Genomic DNA, 19,225 nt, shown 5'->3' on the forward strand with positions numbered 1-19,225 from the left:
TTGAACAATATCTATAGTAGCAGGCTCATTTTTTCCTGTAGATATCACCAAATAAACTGACTTTTAACGGGATTTAAAGGAGGAGGGGTTGGAATTTCTGTGTACATAGGCCCAGAGAGCATTTAAACAAAGAAACAAACAAAAAAGCACCATCACAGAGAACAGAGTAAGTTGCCCTGGAGAGAAGATATGCATGGTGAGGACCATGAGCCCTGTAACATCCTTAGTATCTAAATACTGTGTTTCTTTGGCCAATAGTTGTAACACCTCAGTACTGCTTGTCTCATCTCTCCGAGCTTCTAGCACATTTCTAAGCAGTCTTTCCTCTTCGTCTCTCTTGCAGCTCTCACTTTGCCTTCTTCTAGATCATTATCACTCTGTCTGAAACCAGTATTTTTCCTCCGCCCTACTTATTTACCTCCTTCAACGACTGAAAACCTTACTGAGGAACGGCCAGTAATACTTAACTGAGCAGAAGGCAGGCTCCCCACTGCAGGCAACCAAAATAACCAGTTTAAGAAAAATATGTTTTATGTCTATTGTGATTGATTTATTCTGCCAAAGTGATTTGGTTCTTCCATAAATTCACTATTTTTTATATGGTATATGTTATATTGAATATGTGTTCAGTGACTGTTTGATCATGAGCTTTTAATACAGACTCTGCACTAGCCCCCTTCTCTTGTCTTAAAAAAGATGCTGTCCGTTCTCACGGTGAAGAACCTTCTTCCTACTGTGTCGTGCCAGAAAGCTGCCTTCTCTTCTCCTTACAGAGCGGCCCGCATTTGCTACACTCACCCTGTGCCCACTCCCTTGCTAACATGTGTGATCTCGCTCGTCCCTAAGGAAACCACTTCTTCCTGGTAGCCAGTGATTTCCTAATTGCCAGTTGACCAAAACACTTAAATAATTTTTTAGATTTATTAGGAATTTTTAAGTTGATTGGAACATTTCTATTCCCTTTGATATTCATGTACTTTTGGAGATGGTTATTAGTAGAAATGAGTGTATTTGGAAAATAGAAAGATTGGAATGTTTCCTTCACTACAAAGTAAATAAGATAACATTTTTCTGTTTTTTGTTATCAGTATTTATGCTCTTTAAGGCATCTTTTCAGGGTAAAACTGATTCAGTTTTAAAATTTTGCCTCTGTTAAATGCTATTTTTTATAATAAGCTGCAATTGCCAAATTAAAGCTTCTAAGGAAGATGGCGGAAGATTATTTCTACCATAAGTCTGCATAGATAAAGCAGACTCTGCTTTGTGCTGTAGCTGAGAGCGCGAGCTGGACCAAGAGGGACCCTCAGGGAGAGCTGTTTGTTAGAACGGTGGTTATTTACGCACAGAATTCCACATCACGAGCCTGAGTCGTGTGCTTTCCAGGTCATTCATGAGAAAATCCAGACTCAAAATGCGGCTTTAAGGGTCAAACACATTTTTCATGGCCTAAGTCTATTTTTTTAAAGACAACATTGAAGGATATTAATAAATTGGTAAAATATTAAAAGAATATTTACCACTCTGTACAGGCAATCGGTACTCCTTGCCTTATTAGCAAGTATATGCCTTTTCTTAAACTCTGGTTTTAACTGATTAAAAGTGAGGAAAAAAGATAAGAAAGGTCTCTGCAGTAATTTATGGATTGAATTTTTCTTTTATCATTACATGTAGGCTTTATTTACGTTTCACTGTGATACGTGTTTGTGTGTATATTCTTATGTATACAAAGGCCAGTCAGTGCACAGAATTAAAGCTAGCGTTTAGGGACTTTTCTCTTGCTAATAACACCGTGTCCATAGTGACTGAGTTCAAAATGGAATAACACCTTTGAATTTGGGATTAAACTTTGATTTGTTTTATTTTTCATTGTTTTCTGTATTTTCTCCATTTCTAAGATGGAAAAAAATTGAATCTAGTCATTGAAAACAATCTAATCACAAACAATCCATTGGCCTGTGAAACAGCATATTTAAAAAATAAAATCAAGCCAGCCATGAATAAATGTTTTAAGGGTACGGTCGTAAAGAACAGATTGGTGCACCAAACGGACGACCTCTGTGAAGTCGAGTTCGCAGGGTAGGTGTAGAGGGGGCTGAGGGGGAAGGAATTTTAATTTTTTATTATTTTATACATTTCTAAACTTTCTTTTCCCAATGAGCATAATTTCATATGACTAATTATTATAGTCATGGAAATGATGAAGCTAATTCGTAATATGATCAACCTTTAAAGTGACAGCGTACTTTCCCAAATAACCTCTTGGTGATTGTGCCACCAAGAGACATTTTATGGGGCCACAGAGTAACTGCTTGTCGTGGTACTGAAGAGAGACTCACCGGTTCTTCTCGTTTCCGGTAATTGTCTATTGTGGATCTGACGTCTGAATGAATTGAAATCTGTCTTCAACTAGTGAAGTTTTCAAGCTTATACACCCATTTAAGATAATAGATTTTCTCTGCTTCATTATAATCTACTGTGTATGAAAATAGTCTGTTTTTATTTCTCTCAGAACAGCTGTTTCATCATTTTGAGTTATAGAAAGAAGTTCAGTTAGATCATTTTTTCTGGGCCAAGGAATTCAAGTCTTTAGTTTCTTCTTTAATTGACGTCACTTTCTACTCTGAGTCATATGTGTACACTGTACCTGTCTTCATCAAGTACACTGCCAGAAATTTTAGGTGTTTTTGTTTTAATCCTTTTTATTATCACAGAACTAGTATATACACATTGTGGAAAGTTAGAGAATGTAATGGCAAAAAAAAAATTTAATATTTTATTTATTTTTAGACAAAGGGGAAGGGAAGGAGAAAGAGAGGGAGAGAAACATCAATGTTTGATTGCCTCTCACACGCCCCACACCGGGGAACCTGGCCCGCAACCCAGGCATGTGCCCTGACTGGAATTGAACTGGTGACCCTTTGGTTCACAGGTCAGCACTCAATCCACTGAGCCACACCTGCCGGAGCAAATGGCAAAATTTTTAAAACAATTGCCACTACCTGGACATAACCACTATAACACAGTATTCTAACAAAAATTTTTTAATGTGGTCTTTGGGACATAATTTCTATCACACATTTTCATGAAGAGATCTTAGGTTGGCTTTCTCTTATACCTCAAACCTTCAGTTCATCGTTACTGCTCCTATTTTTGGTTTCTCCTATCAGAGTAGACTAAATTTTTTCTTCTTTTTCTTCATGTAAACTTTCAAAAAGATTCACTTGTGACGGAAAGCAGCATTAGTAAAAATAAAACCTCGTACCAATTATTTTAAATAGGTCAGGTATTTCAGGGGCTGTATTGTAGCAAAATGGTACTGAAAAATCGCTCTCTTTTGAAAGTTAATCCCCACCCGTCTTCAGGACCCTGGCACTTCCTATGTGTGCTTGTGCTTTCGTTCTGTCTCTTCTTTCTTCAGAAATGTTCAAGTCATTCCAGTCTTAAAACTATTGGATTGATTCTTCCATACACCCGGCTACTTTTGATCTGCATTCTCTCTTAAACAGGAAAACCTTCAAATGTTTGCCTGCTGCCTCCACTTGTATCATCCACTCGATTCTTAACTTTGTCATCTTTTATTCTCATTTCTACCTAAATTGTTTTTTCTAAGATCGCTGACAGTCAAGAAAAAGCAATGAATAGAAACCATTCTCATATAACTGTATGATTTGGTACTTTGGAATCCAAGTCCTGCTTGGGACTCTAAATCTGTCCCTTACATTTGTACAGAGTTTTACACTTTACAAAATGTGTTTGTTCATGTTTGACCCTTATAAAGGCGTAGGAGGCTTGTAAGGTATTATCCCCAATGTTCAGATGGGGAAATGCATGTTCACTGAGGAAAACTATGTAGCTAGATTCCTAAATACTTATGGCAAAGGTGGAGCTAATAACATGTGTTAGAGCTGGTATCTTTCTAAATTTGTATTGGGACTTTGTTCATCTCTAATCATTAGGTTTGTTCTTGTGGGTGACTGTAGATAACCAAGTTTGTATCATTTTGCTTCTTTTTTTATAGTATTTTCAGTGTGTAAGTTTCTAGGACAGTGAATTTGTCTCCTGAAGACATGTAATAGTTTTTCTTCAAAAAAGATAACCCAGGTTTATAAAGCCACGTGTGTATTCTTATTGCTATGTCAATTTTTGCTTTTCCTTTTTCATAGGAAAAAGAAATTGTGACTTAAAATTTAAAGGTGATATTCTAAATGAATGAATATGTAAAACTAATTCTGAAGTTACTTTCATTTCTTTGAGCCTTATTGTGAAGGCGTCTGAAACCAGCATCCGTAACGATACTCCTTGTGGGGTTGTAAGAAGTCAGAACTGAAATCTTATGAAATCAGCCTCATAAAACACAAATGCCTGTTACTTCTCCATGTGATGAGTTTAATAATACTTTGTCCTGATGCAGCATGTTATTTAAGAGATATTATATTTCATTTTTGCATTTCATATCAATAACTATTAAAACTCGTAATTTTTTAATTCCATATTTTTTTCATAAACCTTTAGTTTGGTTCATAACTCAGAATTCCATTCTGTTTTTGTATTATTTTCTTCTACTTTTAAAATTACATTAATGAGCTGACTGTTTAAGAATCATTCTCATGATTCATTCATCTGTTACGCCTCCTTTTTAAAGCTTCAGCACTGAAGGTCTTTGACAAACCAATATTTATAGCAGTTTGACAGCGGGATGAGGAACAGCGTTTGTCTTTGTAACAGCTTGAAGAAAGACCCTTTCCAGGACCCAGTCATGCAGTTACAATCTTGACCTCTTTCTTATGCTGGGAACATACATACAGCAGCATGTGTTTTCTTGTCCCATTGACTGTCCATTCACTTCCCATCTGTTTTGCAGTCTTAAAGGAACAGAAGGGGCCCTCTTCTTATAAATCTGTCTTTGCAAGTGATAAATGATGTCCTGTCTCTTTAAGGGCTGCCTGGGTGGTTTTCCTTTTCTTAAAATGTTTCAACTTTTCTCCTAACAAAATTCAAGATAAAATATACTTCAGAATAAGAGGAAATGGAAAAAGAAAAAATGATGCATTATTTTAAACCCTTAATTGATTGGGACTGAATATTTTATTGGCTACTAGGCAAAATCTTTCCCAATTAATTACCTAAATCATATTTTAAATATTGTATTGATATTTAGATTGTTCAACAGAGACAAAAAGAATGTGTTCATTTTGAGATAGTGTGTGTATTTAAATTTTTTTGGAGAAAATAATGTATTATTAATGAGGTAGTATATAAAATAACTGTTAAAGATTTTTTTCACCGCAATTTGAATTGATATATGTAACTAATACATGGTGTGTTTTATGTACTGGGTACAGGACGAAATAATTCACTGTAGACTTTTATAATCTTAAGACAGAATCAATCTAACTTTTACATTTAAAAGACGATCATGGATCCCATAAAAATTTATGATTTTTTTCTTCAGTTAGGAGAAAATAAACACTTTATAGATGTTAATCATTGAGTTTTCCAAGAATTGAGCAGAAGTTATTTTCTTTTCTCCCGTACAGATACATTCATGGTGGTTTAAATATGACAAATATTGCCCCCCAAATGTTCTTGAATTACTGACATAAAAAGCATCAATGGTGGAAAGAGGCCAGTTTTAGAATATATTGTGTGAATCAGCTGCCTAGCAGTATGTCTCCTACAAACTAGCAGGATAGTTTGTTTTTAATTCCCTGCCTTGTCCAAAAAAAGGATTTGAGGCAGCTTACCAAGACCAATCTTGTGCAAAAGGTAAAAATTAATGGGAGAGAGTTAAATGAAAGGGAAAATAAAATCCAGGCAAGTGAAGTAATGTGAAATTTGGGGTAAAATTGGTACCCTCTCAAAATGCATACTCGAGGGTCCTAGATACTTCGCTGTAAGTAAGGTACAGATTTAGCCCTGAGCTTCCTAGTAGTGGATGCAACATGTAAAGCAAAGCTGATTTCATGACTTCTGGTCGCTGTCAGACACCGACACAGCAGCTGCTTGGGTGAAGCCTAGGTATTCCCAGAACACCACTGAGAGAAATTCCATCAGTTCTCATAAAAGGAACACTGAGGTGCATGATAGAGTGAATCAGATGTCTGCCTATAATCACGAATTTCACGGGGCTCTTAGTGTTCTCAATGTACGCCAATAACAAAAGCAATTCTGAGCAAAATCAGTGATTTGGTCCAGATTCATAGCTATTTGGTTTGGCTTATCCAAAGATGAAATATATGTAGTATCTAGAGAAATAGATGGATTATTCCTCCATCCAATCGTCTGTAAATACTATTTCTTACAGCTGAGCCTTTCAGTAAGTCTCAGGTAGCAGAAAGTTCAAGGTTTTACACTCACTGACATTGACACACACCTGGAATGGTGCTGCTCTTAATTAGTTAAGGGCAGATCCATAAGGATTAATAGTTGGCGGAAATGGAATTAGGGTTGCCATCTACTTAGGAAAGTTGAAGGGCCTAACCAATACAAAGACCTGAGTATAAGGCTACTCTCTGTTCATCCAGACTGAAATCCTTTGGAGAATTGGCTTCAAAATACCAACAAAGTATTTTAAGAGGTTTTGATTATATTAGCCAATAGGTGCTAGATAGAAAGTTGGAAATGGTTAGAGTAAAAACAGTCCCCCCCTCCCCCACCACACACACAAAAAGAAAGTAAGCTAAATTTATCCACAGGTCACTTTGAGCTGTGTTTTATTCAGCAGACATGTTATAATTTACCTCAAAGACTTTCTTACGGCAACTTTTTCCCCTATATCCCATTGTTTTGGGGATTGAAAATAACAGTTTTTTAAAATAATTGTCTTTAATGTTTGAACTAAATACTGGTTAAATCAGATCACTCAACAATGAATGACTGAACAGTGAATATCGACAGGCATCAATTACATAGCAAGTTTCTGTGCTAAGCTGAGTGATTTTAAAAGACAGACCTTTTTCTAAGCATGTATAATGATTTACAAGCGGTCCCACATTAATGGGAAAAGCAGCATAAAACTGATCTTTCTAAAATGAATTATATAGCCGTGTGAGAATAATAGTCCTTTGTGATTGCATTTTTTACCAGAGCTTAACATGAAATTTAGAAAGATACTGAGTAATAAACAAAAGACAATAAATAATTTAAAAAGGTGCAATTAAAACATAATGAGAATAGTACATGTCAGTCCTGAGTTTTTAAGTAATAAGGGCTTTGGATTCTCCTGGGCAGATTCCTTCATTTTATAGATAAAGAAACTAGGACTGTGACTTACCTACGTCATAAGGTGAAAGGCAAAGCTGGCACTAGAAACAGTTCTCCTGAGCACAGTATTATATACCTTTTAATGCATTACATTCTGTCTTTATAAAAGTCATATAAAATAACTACCCTATTGAGTATTTGGGAGTGTCAGGCCAGGGATTTTTAACTTTTTTTTTCATCACACTCCTTTCACTATTAGTATGTGCCTGTTAAGTCCATGTTTTAGATTTGTCTGCAATAACATACTTACACTCTTTTTAATTAGAAACATAGCCACACTTATATGTCCACATCTCAAATGATTGTTAAGAGAGTAGATGTAATTCTAGACCAAACAAAGATTTTTATTGGAAGTTTTGAAACAATGGAAATAACCCAGAGAAGTCTGTTAGCACTTTCCCAGACTTCCTAGAAGTCTGGGGCCCCACCCAGCTTTGAAATTACCATACCAGCCTCATTGCCTTCCTAGGACACAGGAAACGACACCTCCTCCTTCTGTAAAAGGCAGTGATCTGTCGGTCTTCATTAATGAGTCTGTTTAAAAATAATCATGGGTATTTGTAGGGAAAAACTACCAGGGCAACATCTAGAAGATAAGTATTAGATTTAGTTACATACCTTTGACTATGTCTCTTTGGTTCTTCCTTTGATTAACTGTAAAAGGGACACATTTTTCCTTGTGCTAAATTGAAGATTTTGAGTATGGTTTTGAGAATCATGAATGTGGTCTCTTACTCATCTTTTTTTTTTTTTTTTTTTTTTTGGTTGTACTGAACTTTTAAAGAGCATTTGTAGATTTGTAGTATAATTGTCTAATTTTAAAAAGCAAGCCTTTGCAGGAACAACCTATTACATAAGAAGTGTTCCCTTAATTCCCAGTGCTTTAGTGAGCAGCTGTTTCATCCAAAGCTGTCCTCAAGCGTGGTACAAAGTGCGTGTAGCATGTCATAAAACAGTTCTGTTAAGGCATGTTAGGATATTTGGATGTGTGATTTGCTTAATGTACACTGTATCTGTAAGTTTGCAGCTTGTTTCTTTGTGCTTTCTTTAAAAACATCAGAAGTTGTAAAGGGTTTATTTTCGTGCGTGTGGTAGAGTTTTGTGTGTGATTCTTTGTTCCTGGTCTAAACTGTTATTAACCACTGAAGTGAACCTTCCCTTGAGTTTGGCCTTTGGTATTCACAGTGTATTCAAAACCTAATTACAGATTAGTCTATATTTGAGACTTTTAGAGCAAGTATCAGAAGACTCAAAAGGAATTTGAGAGTAGCAGTATCATTTCACGTGGCGATAAAGAGACCCAAAGCATGAATGGGTGTCAAGACATCTGAAGAACAGGAAAAAAGAAGGAGCTTCACTGAGACTGACGGTTTATGAGTTGGGGATTATGGGAATATTCATGACTCAATCAAGAAGCACAATGAGTTGATGTTTGAAATAGTTCATCTCTTAAGTAAACATTGGATAAATGGAAAGTAGACTCAGTATTCACTACATGTAGAATTGGCTATTTGGCAAAGAGTGGAACAGAAATAGCAGTATGTTAATCCCTTCCTGAGTTGGTTTAATTTATCAGGTCAGTCACAGATTGTACAAGAATTCTCTAGCTATAAATATTTAATGAAAATGTTTAACAGAAAAGGGAGTTTCCTTTATAATTAGTCATGGTAATCTGTATACATATTTCTGTGGGAAAGTAATTTCTAATGGTGAAATAGTTAAATACAGTAAGATTTGGGGATTTGAAAACACTAAGGACTGGGACATTAGTTTTGAAGGCTCAGACAGTAGAAAGCTTTAGTTGCTAACATTCAGCCCTGGATTTTATAGATAATTCAGTTTTCTGTGCAGCGGATAGCACAGGTAGTGTATAAAACAGTGCTGAAAACTTACATAAGAGTTTAAAATGAATGAATTCAAATACAGGAAATAATGCTGCTTATTATTTGTGTTATATATATATATATATATATAGAGAGTGAGAGAGAGAGAGAGAGAGAGAGAGAGAGAGAGCTTGGTATAATATATAGATTCCTTATAAAGTCTGAAAGCAGTTTCCTTTCTAAAGCTGTGTGTGTAGTTAGCATATTTTAACCTTAAGAAGGTACAGTAATTAATTTGAAGTTTATTTTTCCACTGGTATTGTGTTTTGAGACCTGAGGATTATGTGGTTCAGGTGACCCCCCAGTTTGCCTCGACCTTCACTGTCCCTGTGCCTTGCCCCGGGTTCCCAGGCTTGCTCCAGCTCTTGCGGCCCTGCTTCTGCCCTCTTGGTCAGTGGGATAATATCCAGGAAACCTGTCAAGTTTTTTTTTCTTCTTGATAACCTACAGCCCTTATTTTCTGTGCTATATTTTTGGAAACTTCATCATTTATCAAGTATTTATTGGGCATGTATACTGACTCAGACATTGTTGTAGACACTGAAGATGCTGATTATTTTTGTCCAGCTTCATCTTCATACTGTTCTCAGCATTTCTCCAAATGTGGACAGATCAAGTCTGCTCAAGAGGCAACAATACTTGTCAGAGGGTGATACCGTGTTGCACACTTTTTTAGTCATCCCCAGCCATGGAACAGTATAGGAGGTTCTTGGTAACTATTTGATTCCATAATTTTTACCAAAACATGTCTTATTTCACATAAAAGGTAAAACGTACAACAAATACACTAGAAATAATAGCATTTGTTTTGTTACTACTTGGAGTGTGCATGTGGCAGCGGCTCTAGTGTGCGTTCGGAATCGGGGGTGTGGACGAGGCTGCCTCTCTGAACTTAATGGCCTTATCCTTGTCACTGACACCTGCAGAGTTGTCTGAGGACCATGTAAAGTAAGTGTGGGGTTTGAAATCGCCCTGAGACACCCCACAGACTTAGACTGAGGCTGGGGAGTAAGCAAGGGACTCTTCCCAAAGGCAGGAGACCGTCTGTTTCCATGTCGCTCCATGAAGTGCATTGTAAGTGAAGCGTTGACCAAAGAAATGAGATTTTGTATTTGGTGTTAAACGGATACACTTACCACAATGAATTTTTTTAATACTTACTTCCATCTTCCCCTCTCCTCCTCTGTCCCTCCATTACTTTGCAGAACCTTACCTCACTCTGTCATTCTTGAGGTTTCAGGGTGTGGCGATAGTATCCTGATACTCCAGTTGTAAAATACGTGTAAAAACAGCTTTTTATGGGAGTTTTGGAAATTTTTTATTCTGTGTTTTTCATAAAATAGTTAAATACTCCTTTTACGTTCATTTAGAAAAACAACACACTTGTCTCTAATTTTGGAAGAATTTGGATTTGATTTAGACACCTGCATTCAGAGTAGCTCTTGGTCTCTTTCAGTACAAATAGATCTTGCTCTGAAAAGTCTTTGTGAGTGATGCTACTGTACCACCCGCTCATAGTCCGTCTCCTGAGGGTGGAGGTCATCGACAGGGCAAGGGGATGGATAGGCCTGGCCCTGCAGCTGCCTGATTTTATTCCGATCATGGCGCAAATAGAATCATATTTCTTCCCTTCCTACAGTACAGCTTTCCCAAGTAGAAGTAGTTCTCAGTGAATGTTTAGTGGAGCTGCTGAGGTCCTAAACACCTGTTGTAGATTTCCACGTGTTGTACTGTTTAAGCTAGATGATTCTTTTCAAGATCCCATACATTCCCAGAATTCTATGAGACAGTTTAGAAAATTTTTTTCTTCTACCCTCTCCTCCTTTTAAAACTTCTTCAACTGATGAACTGTACTTCGTGGAACTCTCTAATCTTCACTGAGGAAAATCACTGGAGCTGTTTCTAAGCAACTAGATGAATTAATTTTGAAAATAAGAATGTGGCCTTATTTTGAGAAAGGAAGTATGCTTATTGGTTTGACTGCTGGTTAAAAAAATAGTACAGATTGACAAAAAATACAGACTAAGCTTCCAAGAGATAGGTTGGGATTATTTTTTCTAATTTGTCAGGTTTAACTTTTATATAATAAGTTAATGATGCCTTTGTAAAAACTGTTCCCATATTTCTTCATTGAATAACTTGATAAAACAATAGGGGTTTTTCTGTAGATTTTGTGTTAGTTTCAAAATACTAAGAATTAGAACTGTTAAATTACTGGAAAAACAATATAAAGACACTGCGTTCTTTTTTTTTAAAGTTTTTATTTATTTATTTTTAGACAGAGGGGAAGGGAGGGAAAAAGAGAGGGAGAGAAATATTAATGTGGGTTGCCTCTCACATACCCCCAACTGGGGACCTAGCCCGCAACCCAGGCATGTGCCCTGGCTAGGAATTGAACCAGCGACTCTTCGGTTCGTGGGCTGGTGCTCAGTCCACTGAGCCACACCAGCCAGGACAAGACATTGTGTTCTTTATATGCAACCATGACAGGCTTTCTTGAGTTCCTATAATGCTAATAAGAAGCCATAAAAGGAGTAATTTTTATTGACTGCTTGTCACAAGTGCTGTCTCTTGGGTAAAAAGGAATACTTACATCTTTAGTTACAGAGTATTTTTAAATGTTAAAGATGTAAATGCTGAATATCAATATATCTTATGATTTTTCTATAAGGTAAAAGGCTTTGCATTTTTTCCTTTACATCACTAGCTTTGAACCGGTTGTTTACTTTGTTAATTCCCACTAACAGGTTAAATCATGTTAAAGGGACAAGTATTTGTTACTATGCTCACTATAACCTATGTTTTAAAATAAGAGTTGCATGATTAAGTTAGCAGTGAAGTGGAGTAAACTACCATTTTTCCATTTTTAATACTAGGAGATTGACATGTACTGTGAATAGTTTGCATTTGTGAGGGGAACCTTTACACTTCAAAAAGACATTACAGGTTTTATTTTGGAAGTCTGTAAACATGAAAACCTAAAATCAAATAAAATACTGTAAATCTGTCTAATGGCGCTGATGTTTCTAAACCTTCATTTCTTCATTCACAGCTAGAAAAGTAATTTTTATATGTATTTTAAAGTGTTATTGCCCTTTTCATGTTTGTTGCAAATATTTCCTACAATTTTTTTTGTCTTTTAATTTTAGAACATTTTGACATAAAGGTGTATATTTTAATGAGGTCATGTTAGTTGATCTTTTCCTTTGTAACTCTTCCCATTACTTTATACCTAGAAAGTCATGTCTCAGCCTAAGGCCAGTTAAATACCTGAATTCTCTTTTAATTTTTTTAAATAATTTCTTCTTTTTATATTTTCTTTTGTTCCAGGTATTGTTAACTGTGAGTCCTTGGTTGGACTCCAGAGAATCTAAGAACTCCTTATAATTCTATACATACGTAATTGTTTATACATGCATTTTTCTGTGTAAGATTCCATAATTTTTATTAGAATCTCAGAAGGGTCTATCATACATCCCACCTTCCTCCCTTTTCCAAAAACATATGTTAACAGCCACGACTACAATCTGTTTGACCTTTATTTGGGTATAAGGTGGTGGGTGGTGCCAAGGTCCTTCTTTCTCTCTTTCCCCAAACAGTTAAAAGTGTCCCAGACCATTTATTGAATAATTATCTTCTCTGATTTGTAATGCCTTTGAAAAATAAATGTCTTTATTATCTCCTTTTATCTCCACAGAGAAAGTTAGAGAAATTCAAGAAAAACTTGATGCTTTTATTGAAGCTCTTCATCAGGAGAAATAAATTGTAATAAGTGAGTAAAAGTCCTCTTTCTACATTGGTACTGACTAAATACAAAATTTGTATGTTAAAAAGTTGCCGTTCTACTTCACCATGTACTACTTGCTCCTTAATAATAATTTTAATGGTAGGAATCTCTACATTTCATGTGTTGTATAATGTTATTTTAAATAACTTGATCACCTTTGAACAGAACGAAAAATACTCTCTACAACTCATTTTGAACAGAACAAAGGTGAACAGACTAAGATATTTTATAATATGTAGGTAGCTCATAAATTTTCTGCACATAAAAATTGAACTCTAGCCTCATTTTACTCCTCTTTGTTCATGTTCGGTGGGTAATTATGTGTATGTTAGCTTGCAAAACTTTTTATTGGCTTGACTAAGAACTTTATTAATTGTTCTTAATCATATTTTCTTATGTTTAAAACATTTAGATAAACCTTTTTCCTATTTAAAATAACTCAGATAGCCTTAGAATTTACCACTCTTCTGGTGTGAGACTCCTTTATCTAATTCTGTAGTCTGGTGCTATTCGCATGTTCCCAGTAAAGTATTGTGTATTGAAAGCCTTTGCTTAGTAGCATAGTCAGTTGTTGATTATTGCTGAAGAATTATGATTAGGTCTTTTTTTGTTGTTGTTAAAGAAGTTGAGAAAGGGAAAATGCTGTGATTAAGACATTATTATTTGTTTAAAATATTTAATCACTTTATTTGTGAACCTTATCCTATAGGCAGCCTGTAACAGTCAGAACTGGAAGGAGTAAAAAATGTAAAAGTTTCTCTCCCTAGCTGCACTGAAAAGGACCTTAAACCTCAGACTACCTACTTTCCTCTCCCGTGGGGGCAATATCTTTATGAAAGGCTGGAAAAGGAAGCAGGACTCTGTCCAACAGTACACCAGCAAGGACTGAGACAGGAAGAAGTTAGAAAGCTTTACATTACTGCTTTGTACTTTGTTTTGTTTGTCTTTTTTGTAAGATGGATGGACAGATGTGTACAAAAACGTATCTAGAAACTAAGTATCAATATTCTTCAACACAAGCCAAATATAATTCATTGTTTTTAAGTGTCTGTGTTTGTAAAAGTTTTATACAACTTCATGTATGAAATTTTTTTAAATCACAAAGTGTTATGATATCACCTTCTTCATCATAATTACTATCATTAGTTAATGTTAGAGATAAACATTTTGACAACCTTCTTGACTTGGAGATTCTCTTCAGCATAAAAGTTCACATGATTTTTTTGTTTACAAATGTGTTTTGTTGGGGGGGTCATGATGTCACAGAAACCCCATTAAAAATATACGCTTCATTTCTGTCTTTTTAATGAAACGAGGAAGCCCAAAGCCAGCCGGTGCTTTGCATGATAGTTAGCGTCACTTCCCTGTGATGGTCAGTGTGACATATAGCGTAACCGTTGCTGCTGGAACAAGCCTTTTCCTGCCCACGTGTCTGCCCCAGGTGGCCGCCAGGGCAACCCAAAGAGCCAGGCAGTGGTGGCATTTGTGGGCACAGCAGCCTTCCCAGCCACCTGTGTTCCCTGCTTGTCAGTAGCCTCTAGGGCCCTTCCCATCCCTCGGGGAGTTAACTGTTAAAAGTACCTATGAATTAGACAGATGATCTGTTTTAATGTACCTTGCAAATCCATTTTAAAGAGTAAATCTGGCAAAATGGTAGCCTTGCTTCATTCTGATCATTTTCTAAAAGTTACCGAGCATCTTAAGGAATAGTTTCTTAATGATCATTTTACATATGTGGAGTTCCTCTGCCTGGTAGTTTTAAGTAACTAATTCTGATACTTGCTGAAAATGTTTATACCCAGCACAGCCATATGCAGATTCCTTCTACTGATCCATTTTAACATACTGTGTTTTTACTTTTTTCTCTAAGAAATGCATTTCAGTATTTTTTGATTCATGTCATTTTGATGAAATTATGTTACATTATGATAGGTGATATTTTAAATTTAATAAAACTACCAAATTGCAAACTTAGGCAGTTAAGCTTCAGCATTTTAATGATCATGCAGTAATCTCCCCACACCTAAATTTATCCAATGTATTTATTTTCACAGATTCCTACTCCTAATATCATCACCTCTGCATATATATCTGAAGAAAGAAAACTACAAAGTCTTTTGTCCTGCCTTTTTCCCTCCTGCTGTCACACCTTTCTAACCATAAAATAAAGTCATGGGATAAAAATAATTTATGTGTGTTAGAGGCACTTTACCCACCAGCTGCCTTTTGAACAGAAGAGCAGGGAAATGGCGTTAACATCCGACTTTTATTGTACCGAGGTGACAGATTGGGATAATGTAAGTGGTCTGACCATTAGGTTCAATCCTAAAGAGCAGAAACTTGCTGTCCTGCTTGTTATCTCACTTGTGGTGGCACCAATCCAACTCATTCACTAGCCGATGTTACTCCGTGGCAGTTCCTTTTCCAGAAAAAGAATGCTAGGTGTTTTGAGATAAAAGTTACAGCAATTTTCTAAAAGCTATCAACTGTATATAAAATGACGGTAACCTGCTAAGTTGTTGTCTGTATCCATAATGTTCTTTTTCCAGAAACTCTTTGACCATTATAATTCAGTTTATATTCATCACATGAAAGAAAACTAGTTAACAAAAGAAACCCTCAAATGGGGTAATTTGGATTACAACAATTCGGTGTACATTCAGTGAAAGAGATTTCAACCCTTGTTGACAGTTTAGAGAGTTGCCTTAGAAGCTAAATCACTAGCAGCTTACCTATTTGATTCCGTTGATGTTTTCCTACTCTGTATCTATTTGAAATTCATTTGTTTTGGTTGTTAAGCTAGGCTTTTTGTTAACAGTGGTTTTTTACCTGTTGACAGATCTATTGGATTGTGGCACGGGATAGGGAAGATGAAGAATAATCAATTGAGTAATTACATTTTGACTGTTGTCAAACATTTCAACTAGGCATCAGGAAAAGGCTTTCCTTCATAGGCCTGTGTTTTAAATAGAAATTATTTCAACAGTCAGAATAATATTCACCATCCCCCTGTTAACTGAACGTTTAAAGAAAAATACAAAGTTTAAATTATTGCAGTTCAATTACAATAATACCCGCACAACATTTTCATGTTTTATGTAAATATTTTTATTGACTAAAGGACTTTAAAGCAAACAAATATGCCATTTTTGACTTAAAATGTTTTACTCATTTAACTCTGCTCTTTGCTGCCATTTCGTTAAGCCTTTATTATTCTAATCAAAGTGCCCATTATGTAACAGTTTTTATTTTATAGGTTACAATTTTCCTGGAATTATGTTTTGGTAACAGTTCCCTTGCCGCTTGGCATTTTTTTTAAATTTAACATTGCTACATCCTTCACTGTGACCTCTCTCAAGATCTGACACTTAATATGCAAGTGTGAAGGCTATCACAAAGTACTTCAGAAATTGAGAGTTCAGTAAATCCTTGTTTTATGCTATTTAATAAGAAAAGCAGATCCAGCTTCCAGCAGCTAGGAGCAGTAGACATCATTATTTGGTGGATGAATAGTCAAGAGCGCTGCCTGTGTCTTTCAGATTTGGGGGTAGTGAGGGGACAGAAAGGTGGCCCCCAGTGTTCTGTGCCAGGATTAGGAGGTGACCTCCCTGGCCGACTTGCTCTAACCAGTGCTGGCCAGTAGGGAAACTCCGGCCCCCCCCCCCCCCCAGCAGACACCGTGCAATCATTCATTCTTTCGCAGTTGTAAAACAACTGCGAGTCGGTTTCCAAGTCAGAAAGGAAGTAGGACGCACCTATTGCTGTGAGCTCTAGGTAGGAAAAAAATGCCCTCAGCTCTGAGTTCTGTGGTTTCTCCCAAGCAAAAGGCTGGTATTATATGAGTACTTTTACCACATCCCTTTGTGTAAATTTAAGAAAGGGGAGTGGGGTGTCGTTATTTCTTTGAGATCAGTATTTGTGATTTAAATATATAAATAGATGATAAAAATGAATATTATTAAAAATACCATATAGGAGGCCAGACATTACCCCACCCTTGGCAGTAATATGACATCTCTCATGGATAATAGATGTTTTCTTTTTTTGCTGATCTCACACTAAGCATGCCTTCTTTTTTTGAAAGCCAGGTACTTATTAAAAACATGTTAATAAAAAATAATAAATAAAATTCAGATTCTCAACAGTAAATCCTTGTGTTGTGTCAGTAGTTCAAAAACTACAAATGATTCAGATTTAAACAAACCACTTCAGAAATTCAATATGCAGAAGTTAAATTCTGACTAGACCAGGAATTACTTGTTTCTCATGTCAGGATTCGCAAAGAATAGCGTGGTGAACAAAGCTCTCTGTGGAAGACTGGACAACTGCAGATAAATTACGTCTAAAATTCACTGAGCCGGGGTATCGTTTAAAACCCCGGCTGTGGAGGCAGCGCGAGAACTGGCTTCACTACGGGGAAGCCAGTTCTCGCGGCTTCGCGGTCGAACCGTGGGGCCTACAGCCCGCCCCCCTGTTTCGGTAGCTTGACTACATTCTCTCCTCCTATTAGCCCCCTCTTTCAGGCTTTACTCCAGCAGACTCCTTCCCATAAATAATCTGTCCTCCAAATGCCAATGCGCAGCGTGAAAAATGAGGAGGGAACACGGCAGAGAGTGGTGTTTCCTAAACTTACAATTTGGGAATGTTACACTTGATGGTAAGACTCAGAATGTAGGTTTAAAAGATAAATTCCTTAACTAGTTAATAATTTTATATTTATTTATTTTAGATTTATTTATCTGTGTAAAGAGAGATGGTATTTTAGTTTTCCAGTTAAGGGGATCAAAGTAATGCTTTTTATCTCAATTCTCTAAGCTGGTATAAGCCGGCGTTTCAGGTACGTTAGCAGTGTGGAAATGTGCTTATAAATATGCTCACCTTCTGAACAGTCATGGCCGTGTTTAAATACTTAAAACAGCATTGTTTTTACTTGTGCACTGTGAGTGAACTTTGTGTTATTTTTTAAAGCCTTCATATTACATGTAGATGTTATTGCAATTTATCTTTTGCCTGTGCTTGATTTAAGGTCATTTGTGTAGATGAGTAATTAAAGATATTATCTAAAGAGAGCATCTTTTAAGTTTTCTCTGTTTTAGTGATGGCGCGAGAGACCTCTTCACCTATGGTCATGATTTGACCTCCAGGTGTACCCAGACTCATGGGATGACAGGCCTCTCATGTGGCTTGTCTCTGAACGCCCTACTTTCACCTGCCTCACACTCACCGTTGTGAGCTCACGGTCAAGCAATGCCTTTTTTTCACGTCTTGGTACTTGTCAAAACATTTTGGTATTTGGGGGTGTAAAGTATATCAAAAATGTCAACGCATTTAGTTAGTTATACATGAGTCATAACTAGGTCTTAAAACTAAGTAACCTTAAAGAGCACAGAATTCTATCTACCACTTGATTATGGACGCCCATTTCTCATTTTTTATTTCTCCCAGAACTTTGCTCAGAAATGGTGCATATTAAATATTTGTTGATCGTTTGATGTGCAGAGGAAGGCAGAGTGTGGATGTGCCTTCTCCAGGATTCATAGTAGTTGGCCAAAGTCAAAACTAGGAAAACACTCAAAGTCACGATCGCTTCAATGAGTAGCACACAGTAGCCGACATACGGTGTGTGTCTGGTGCGCGAATGTCAAGAGACAAGTCTTTGAATTCCTCCCTGAGGTTTATAGGGAACACCACGTTTAAATCTTTTCAGCATTTATTTCGCTTATCAGTACTAACAGATCAATCGTAGTGTAAGGCCTGAGAAATAGTTGTATTTTACATTGTTTCCCTCTTATGTACAATTCAAGTTCAAAATCTTCATGTATCTAAAAAGTTTGAAGAATTTACTTTCTGACAATTTAATAATTTACCTGTTTTCTTCTAATATTTCCAATTGAGTTCATCTCTGTCAGAATGAAGTAGCTACCACGTGCTTGTAATTGACACAGATGTGTTATTTAATTACATTACAAAATGTTTTTTACAATAATGAAGCATACTCAGTTTGTGAAAGCTAAAACAGTCATTTTCTCCACATATTAGACTAAGTTGATAGATGTAGAAAACTAAGGAGATAAGACAAATACTATAAAAATTGTCAAAGATTAAAAAGGACATCATTAGGAAAGTTTAAATGTGAGTGATCTTTAACCTGAAGAATACAGTTTTACTTTTTGTGAAGTAAGAATAAAACAAATGTGTATCCTAAGGCATTGGGTTAAATCTGTATCTTGAAATGACAGTCGAGTTACCAGCTTGAAAACTGAGTGTGTGTATGATTGCTCTCTGAAAGACA

General features: G+C 36.2%; 1 protein-coding gene across 4 annotated transcripts in view; it reads left to right on the top strand.

Annotated features, from left to right (window-relative positions):
• The window catches only part of OPA1 (OPA1 mitochondrial dynamin like GTPase), a 92,033-nt gene extending 76,588 nt beyond the window's left edge, over positions 1–15,445 (top strand). For all 4 annotated transcript variants that reach the window (XM_024556336.4, XM_024556338.4, XM_024556337.4 and 1 more), the window contains 2 exons: positions 12,844–12,918; positions 14,988–15,445. In XM_024556336.4, coding sequence (XP_024412104.1) covers positions 12,844–12,908 — 65 coding nt within the window. In that variant the 3' untranslated portion in view covers positions 12,909–12,918; positions 14,988–15,445. The remainder of the gene's footprint in view (positions 1–12,843; positions 12,919–14,987) is intronic.
• Positions 15,446–19,225: the final 3,780 nt, after the last annotated feature.

This window comes from Desmodus rotundus, chromosome 2 (assembly GCF_022682495.2).
Source record: "Desmodus rotundus isolate HL8 chromosome 2, HLdesRot8A.1, whole genome shotgun sequence".
In the NCBI taxonomy this organism is placed as follows: domain Eukaryota; kingdom Metazoa; phylum Chordata; class Mammalia; order Chiroptera; family Phyllostomidae; genus Desmodus; species Desmodus rotundus.